We start from the raw sequence: 8996 nt of genomic DNA on the forward strand, positions 1-8996 counted from the left end.
TGTTCTACCTCCCGCAGTTCCCTCTCCATGGCTGGCCAACCGCCCGCAGACCTTCCCCGCCGTTCTATCACACAGTGACCTTAATCAGGGCCGGTCAACCAACCTCCCGTGGCCCCTCCTCTCAGCGGGCCAACCTCCCATGGCCCTGATTGGCCCGATTGCCGTCCAGGCCTAGGGACCCCACCCGTGCACGAATTCGTGCATCGGGCCTCTAGTAACTTATAAATATGCATCTTTAGTTAGTAATTCTCTTCTGAGCTCCAGATTCATGTATCTAAAATATTCATATATCCAAAGTTCCTCTCCTTGGTGTGCCTTTGAAGGCACTTCAAAAACTCAAATGTGCCCCAAGTTGAGTTCATTATTTAGACTTGGTCCAGAAGAGGCAAGCAGCCACTCCCCGACTTGTTCCCCCCCTCATCACTCCCCACAGGGCCTACCTTAGTGGATGGCATCCTGTTATAAAAGCCAGAAAACTGGGAGTTAACTTAAATATGCCCTTCTTGCTCACTCCCCATGTCAATTGAGTCTGTCATTAAGCCTTGTCATTTTTACCTTCTACAGTGCTCAAGAATCCAGTCACTTCTGTTCAGTGCTGCTGTAATCATTGTCCTCTTTTACAGGCATTATTGCTTTATAAAGCTTCCTAGCAACTTTCTTCAGTTCTGATCTTGCTCCTGCCTGAATCCAAAGTCATCTTTTTGTATAACTTTTTACTTTGAAATCACTTCAGATTTACAGAACAGTTGCAAGAATAATACAAACGATTCCCAGTTATCCTTATCAGTTAACATCTTATCACATTTGCTTTGTCGTTTCCTCTGAATGTGCATGCATGTAATTTTTTCTGAACCATTTCAAAGACACAGACACGATGCTCCTTTACTACATAAATATCTGAGTGCCTATTTTCTAAGACATTCTCTACCTAATCGGTACAATAATCAAAATCAGAAAACTTACATTGATTTCATACTAGTATCTATGCTTTATATCTTATTCATACTTCCCAAGTTACACAAATTCATATCTATATATATAAAAGCCTAAGCGACTGTTTGACCATTCTACCAGTAGCTATGATGCACACTGACCACCAGGGGCCAGACACTCAATGCACAGGCATGGAAACATGGAACAGACTGATGAATCTCAGGGGGGTGGGGGGAGAGGGGTGGGCAGGAAGAGATTAACCAAAGATCTTACATGAGTACTAGAGGCCCGGTGCATGGATTTGTGCACCGGTGGGGTCCCTCAACCTGGCCTGTGGGGATCGGGCTGAAATCAACTCTCCGACATCCCCCGAGGGGTCCCAGATTGCGAGAGGGCGCAGGCCAGGGCCAAGGGACCCCACCGGTGCATGAATGCGTGTACTGGGCCTCTAGTTTACTATAATGTCCTTTATAGCAAAAAAGAAAAATAGTGATACAGGCCCAAGATGCTCTCCAGATCACATGTTACATTTGGTTGTCATGTCTTCAGTCTCCTTTTAACACGTTAAGTGCCCAGTCAGTCACCGGTGACTGACACTATACTTTCCGTCCAGAAGACAAAACAGGCTGAGCGCTTAGCAGTGGTTCTCAACCTTCCTGATGCTGCGACCCTTTAATACAGTTCCTCATTTGGTGGTAACCCCCAATTTCATTGTTACAAATTGAACATAATTAAAACATAGTGATTAATCACAAAAACAATATGTAATTATATATGTGTTTTCCGATGGTCTTAGGTGACCCCTGTGAAGGGGTCGTTCGACCCCCAAAGGGGTCGCGACCCACAGGTTGAGAACCTCTGGCTTAATGTGTTAATCTGAAGGAGTTTTGCAGTTTGTCTGTCTGTTAGGACCTTGACATTTTTAGGAGTACAGGCCAATTATTTTAATAGATTAGATTGGGGTTATTTTTGGTAGAAATGCCAAACAAATGATGGTGTATGTTATCAGCAGGCACATGGTGTCAGTTTTCTTCAGAACCATCTTTTAGAATTACAAATCTAACCTCACCTCTCACCTATTTAAAACAATGATCTTTCATTGCTCTTAAGATACATACCAAGTACATCTTGGTATATTAAGCTTTACGCCTGTCCCTCTAGTACAGTGATGGCGAACCTATGACACGCGTGTCAGAGGTGACATGCGAACTCATTTTTTTGGTTGATTTTTCTTTGTTAAATGGCATTTAAATATATAAAATAAATATCAAAAATATAAGTCTTTGTTTTACTATGGTTGCAAATATCAAAAAATTTCTATATGTGACACGGCACCAGATTTAAATTAGGGTTTTTCAAAATGCTGACATGCCGAGCTCAAAAGGTTCGCCATCACTGCTCTAGTATCTTGCTCTTTGTTTCCTTTCATTTTCAAAGAAATCTTATCTCCTGCCCAAGACAGTCACACATTGTTCTTTCAGCCATGGAGGCTCTACTCCCCCTCCTCTATCCCACCCTCGTTAGCCTACTTAGCCAGAGCTTATCGCTCAGATCATTTATGACTCCAGTTTCTACACAGAAAGGACACGGAGATGGCGTTCTAGTTGGATGAGGAGGGGTGTGTGGGGGGGGTGGGGTATGGGACTCTTGTTGAAATTTCATTGGAATAAACCTTTTATGTAAGGCAAACATGTCAAACTCAGAGGCTAACATGGGCCAAATAAACAAGGTTTAATTTTATGTGAGCCACAAAAAAACAAAAAGCTTCAATTTTCATGGGAATGTAGGTTTATTTCTATAGAGACATGCTGAATACAAAGGGCTGAAATAAATGAGTAATTGTTAACAGAAAATAATAGAACATCTTAATAAAAATTAATATTTTTTCTTGAACATTCACTTACCAGACATTGAATAACTGCACAAATTAATAAGGGTAACACAGATAAACCTATTTTTCTTGTTCTCCGTAAGCGAAATATTTCCTGTTGCGCACACCAAATAAGTCAGTACAAGACTAATGACGTGGCAATCAGCTGCTAAAATATTTGCTTGTTAGTATTAGTGGAGAGAAATGATGCACCTGTGCATAAGGCGTGTAAGGGAAATGAATGCAACAGGATTATAGTAAGCAGTCATTAGTGAACGTTGTAGTTATTAATATGTATAACAGGATATTGTAAAAATTAAGTTACGAAATTTTTATTAAAACGTTTCTTACAATCCAAAAGCAACCATGTTTGTTACATTTGTTGCTTGGTGTAAAAAAAAACAAACAAAAAAACGTTTCAGACATAGCATTATATTGGCTGGGCTGCAAAAATATTCATTGTGGGCCACATGCTGCCCACAGGCCGCAAGTTTGACATGCTTGATGTAAGGTGTCCATGCCAGAGGCTGGTGAGAGTGAGGGGAGGAGAGTACTGAACCTCGTAACCTACTTTCTCTGTTCCCTCCAAACCCTGTCCCTTGACCCAGTTTCTCCTTGACTCTACTACTGTCCAGATCACCCTCAGTTGTCATAGAACCAGGCAAGTCTTTTGGTGTTGCCTAGACCATCCTGTCGCGATTCGTACTACACTGCTTCATTGTTTTTAACAGCTTGTCTGTGTTGGGGTGATAGTTGATATGTCTGTCCTCCAGGAGGACAGGTATGTTTTGCTCACGGTCGTATCACCAGCGCCTGAATGCTTCACACATAAATAAAGATCCATTGGAGGGTGACTCATTCTCCTACACTACAAATGATGAGGCTGTTCCCTGTTTCCTTCTTCTGGAAAGACCTCCTCCATCTTTTCCTCATAGCTCCTATTCCCTGCTCTCCCACACCACTACCCACTTTCGGATGGCCCTTTTTGCTTGAGCCCTTAACACCTACTTACCCTATCATAGCTTTTATTTTATTCTATTATATTTGCTGTTTACTATCTACCTATACTAGAGTGTAAACTCCTCAGACTCAAGGATTAATTTATTTACTGTCATATTCTTGCACTTTGCATACTTTTTCAGAGTAAGTTTTATAAACATTTTGGAATGAATGAATGTTAGTCATGCCTCTTTCATTATTTTCTGATCATAGAAGTAATGTATTTCGGAGTAGGAAATTGGAAAAATGAAAAGTATAAAGAAAAATTAATTGCAAACCATAGTTGTTCTGTTTCACTATTTTTCTAGGTGATAGGTTACTTTTAAATGCCTCCTTAGGTCATTTATTTACTTATGGGAATAATTTACCAAATTTTTTTAAAAAAATGGATTTTATATACATGCTTAAATCCTTTTCCCTTTGTTGCTTAAAGTTTACTAACTCTTTATGGTTTAGTCATTAACTCATTGGAACTCGGCAATCAAATATTTTCATTCCTGTAGTCAACATCCCTTTGCCATTGGGTGACATATTTCTGTGGCTCTTCACTTCGCTATTGTTATAACATGGTCATGCTCTCCATCCCATCTACTGACAATTTCTCAAATCCAAAATAACTACAGGTACCTTATTGAAGGCTGTGATATAAAAAAATGTTTGACTAAAGTAAAATTTTTACTTGAAAAAAAATATTTTCCAATAAGCAGTATACCTTTTCTAATAATTTGTTGAGGACAACTAATGGAATCAGTCACCTTGATTGAAGGCTGATTTACATGTTGTGATGGGGAATGGAGAGAATGCAGGTACTTTGGTCCAGTTTTCTTTGTAAAGGGAAGTGGGTATTGACAACCGTCACTTAGAGAGCATGCATGAAATGAGAACAGTACACATTGTCTTGGCATTGCAGTTTTAAACTGATCTCATAGTAAATATATTTTTCAAGAAGTAAAAAGTCCATAGTGAAGACACAATGATTATGAAATGAGATGGGAATTAAATGGCTAGTGACAATAGAATATTTCTCTGAGAGGTTAGAGCAGGAAACTCCCAGAGGTTTTTGTTTTTAAGCTTATCAGTTATCATTTATACCAACCAAATTTGATTGTCCTAGTAGTAATTTTCATTCCCAAGTATAAAATCCAAAATTCTTGCTTTTGGTTAATAAAAGCAAAATGTAAACCGTGAATGTAAGCAAAGGGTATGTGAGAGTTCATTATACTTACATTCTTGCAACTTTTCTGTAAGTTTGGAATTCTGTCAAAGTTACCCCAAATTTTTCACTTTAAAAAATAATTAGATGCATATATATTCAGGTTTTTAACCTTTCCTAGAAGATGTTTGTGTTTCTATTTGGCTTTCATAGCTGTCACTTACTTACAAAATCAGAATCTGATAAAATTATTTTGACAAGAGGATAAGAGACTATATACATTAATTGAGTTTCTGATTATAGAATCTTTTAGTCCTCAACCCTTACTTTGCCCTTAATTTTTACTTCACAGGCTAATTTTGTGGTGACGTGCTAAATTTCTTTTGCTCGTACTCCTGACGTGCTTTTCTTCACACATCACCTTGATCATTAAGTTTTTCTTTTATGGCATTTTTTTTTCCTGAACTATTTGCATTTTCATCTACCAACATAATTCCTCTGGTCAAATAGTAGATACGGTTAAATCCTGAGATTACCAGAAGTAAATGATTTCTGAAAACAAACTATTTCAATATATCATATATACATGAAATTAACCTCACCTTCTAGTAATTATTCACTTAGGTGTGACATCATTTTGTAACACTTAGGAAAACGAGCATCATTTTCCAGCATTGGAAACTCAAGCCACAGGTGACAAGTGACAAATCTACTTATAAGCTGTGAATCCAGACTGTGAATTTGACTAGAACGCAGGCATTTTCATGTGCAGTGAATTCTGGCTGGTAGGCAGCTGAGTGTTCCTGTCCGAGCCCCTGACCTCTCTCTCTCTGAGTCCTCCTCATCCACAGATGCTGGTCCCAGGGGGCCTCCCCTCCGGTTTGTTGTCAAACACAAGCAAGGTGTGTTTAGTGACTGGAAAACTAAAACGCTCTAATGTCTTATCTTGCCTTTTTCTTTATTGTTCTGCGTAGTGTTCTTTTCAGTTTCCCAATTTATTGCTAAACTGTTTGGCTTTTTAATGATCCATTGCCATATGAATCTTAAGCTTGATACAGCAGGGTTCTTTCTTTATCTTTTCAATTAGTATTTTGGGTGAGCATCGCTGCCAATAATTTCCAGCTGTTTTTAACTTTATGGAGACAATATAGTCACCTTGAAATTACTAAGGATTAAAATCTATTTAGCATAATTTAATTTTTTGTTTTGCAGTCCCAGGCTGTCTAATCTTCCCGGCTGGTCCCTAAAGGATGGAAATGTTTTCTTGGACAAGGTAATGAGTAACTGAAGTGTAGCTACACCCAGTGGAAAACCCTCTTGTCATACGAGGGCCACCCATCAGTAATGTGATTGATGGGCTCATCCCCCCCCCCTCCGCCCCCCATGTATTCTCCCTGAAAAAATCCCAGGATCCATGTAGGGTCTTTAGTACTCGGTGATTATTGTTTTTAAGAGCCTTTTAGGGAATCCCTGTTCAGATTCAGGTCCAATTTTCTCATGTGAAAAAATTAAGAGCTGCAAATACATTTTATCACCACGAAGAGAAAACAATTATTTTTGTAGTTGCAATGAGATTTTCAAAGGTGATATTATTTAGAGAATTCCACCAACTATACGGCTGGAGGGAGTAAACTTTAAAAAAAAACATTAAAATTCTCTAGTATGTGAGTTTTAAACTGCTTCTTCAGGGGTCAGATCAGGTAGGGCATTGTAAAATTTGGGTCTTTGGGGGTGAGGAGAGGTCACAGAAGGTTGCGGGAAGGTATTGTCATCATCTGATCAGATCACTTTGACCTCTGGGTGAGGAATAGACTGAGTGCCAGTGTTTAACTTCCCAGGCGGTGCGTTCTGGGAGGATTAGGGTGAAAACATGTTCTTAGGTAAATTTGTGTGGAGGGCCTTTCAGACTATGTTCCATGATCTTATTCCAGCCTTTCCTGTTAGCCAGGAATGGACACTATAGTAGGTTATGAAAAAAGAACATAGTTCCAGGAATCTAAGATATTTGGGGTCCTATCAGCTTTAATCACTGAATAACAAGGCCTAAAGTAAATAACTTCTTTTTTCTAGGCTATTAAGTTTTTGACATTAGATTATCTTTTTTAAAAATACATTTTTATTGATTTCAGAGAGACAGGGAAAAGGAGAGAGAGATAGAAACATCAATGATGAGAGAGAATCATCGATTGGTCTCCTGTCCGCCCTCCACTGGGGATTGAGCCTGCAACCTGGACATGTTCCCTGACCAGGAATTGAACCATGACCTCCTGGTTCATAGGTCAACGCTCAACCACTGAGCCACTGTGGCTGGTCAACATTAGATTATCTTCACAGTAATTTCTTCCTCAGATCATGATTTAGGCAGTTAAATTATAAATGAGAGACCAAAGGTACATAAAGGGTTAAAAACTTCAAAGCTCATCCATGCCATTCTTAGTCTTCTAAATCATTCTTTCCCATGTCTCAGGATTGAAAGACTGATTATGTTTAAAGATCCTTAAAATGATTCATCTAAATAAGGCATTTCCTTCCTATAATAGATATCTATATATATAAAAGCCTAAGCGACCATTACGACCAGTCGCTATGACACGCACTGACTACCAAGGGGCAGATGCTCAATGCAGGAGCTGCCTTCTGGTGGTCAGTGAGCTCCCACAGCCAACCTCCCATGATCCTTCCCCCCAGCTGGCCAGCCCCGATCAGCCGAGGGACCCCACCCATGCACGAATTGGTGGCACCAAGCCTCTAGTTGTTAAATAAAGAGGTGTTCTTTTTACAGAATTAATTTCTGTGAACTGCACCCAACCTCAAGTGCAAGCCAAGTGTATAATTTGAAATGAGATTTCCCTCACAGTTAACCTGTAAAATTATGTGACATTCATGAGTTGTGCACCTGAAATCAGTCTGACTCTTCTGCTAGCTATGGATTATTCTTCCCTGAGAAAGGCTCAGAAGCATCCCATTACCAGTGCATTGTGAGCAAATGACTTGCTTGTGTACGTGAGAGCATTTCATTAGAAGAGAGCAGTGAGTAAAACACAGTGACATTGTGAGTGCGCAGAATGGCAGGCCTGCTTCTGCAGTCAGGAGGGAGAGACTCGGAGGAGGCTTTGTCATGTGAGGTGGGCATGCCCTGGTGCGTGTAGCCTTGTGGGGAAGATGATTATGTAGCCAGTTTAAGACCAGGCAGAACTTTGAAATTTCCCAGGACTTATCTGCAATCATTTTTAACCTCATCCTAAGGGATTTGGGAGTCTTCTCCCATTAAACATAATTGCTTATTTGTTTTTAGCTGGCAGATGCATTGTAATTAAGAACTGTTTGCAGTCTCTTTTTGGCTCAGCCTTTCACTGGTTAAATGGTATTCATGTAAAAAGAGGAATCAGAGTTTACACTGAAAGGTGAGGGGAGGAAATATTCTGTCAAGGTTCTGCTATGAGACTTGTAAAATAATATATAATTAGTACCCTATCTTCAGATAAGGATTGAGAGTAAAATCATTCAGACTGAAATATAAATATAGATACACTAGAGGCCCGGTGCATGAAATTCATGCACTCTGGGGAAGGAGGGGGGAATCCCTGCACCCTCTCAGCCTGCACCCTCTCGCCTGTGCCCAGGAGCCCTCAGGGGATGTCCGACTGATGGCTAAGCCGTCAGTCAGACATCCTTAGTGCTGCTGTGGAGGTGGGAGAGGTTCCCACCACCACTGCTATGCTCGCCAGCCGTGAGCCTGGCTTCTGGCTGAGCAGCGCTCCCCCTGTGGGAGTGCATTGACCACCAGGGGGCAGCTCCTGTGTTGAGCATCTGCCCCCTGGTGGTCAGTGCGTGTCATAGCAACGGGTCATTCCGCCATTTGGTCGATTTGCATATTAGCCTTTTATTATATAGGATATACATAGGAATATATAGAAATATATGTTCAGTGACTAATGAAAACCCAATAAAACAAAATTCTTGTTCTGGAAAGAGCAAACTGTCAACCAAACTATATATCTATCCTGTCTAATAAAAGAGTGATATGCAAATTGACCATCA

At 40.1% G+C, this 8996-nt stretch overlaps 1 protein-coding gene across 2 annotated transcripts in view; it reads left to right on the top strand.

The window, feature by feature from the left end:
• INTS9 (integrator complex subunit 9) overlaps positions 1-8996 on the top strand; it is a 103752-nt gene that overhangs the window by 32561 nt on the left and 62195 nt on the right. For both annotated transcript variants that reach the window (XM_006081927.3, XM_023755920.1), the window contains one exon: positions 6168-6228. In XM_006081927.3, the coding sequence (XP_006081989.1) occupies positions 6168-6228 (61 nt within the window). The remainder of the gene's footprint in view (positions 1-6167; positions 6229-8996) is intronic.

Source organism: Myotis lucifugus, unplaced genomic scaffold (genome assembly GCF_000147115.1).
Source record: "Myotis lucifugus unplaced genomic scaffold, Myoluc2.0 scaffold_1, whole genome shotgun sequence".
NCBI lineage: Eukaryota > Metazoa > Chordata > Mammalia > Chiroptera > Vespertilionidae > Myotis > Myotis lucifugus.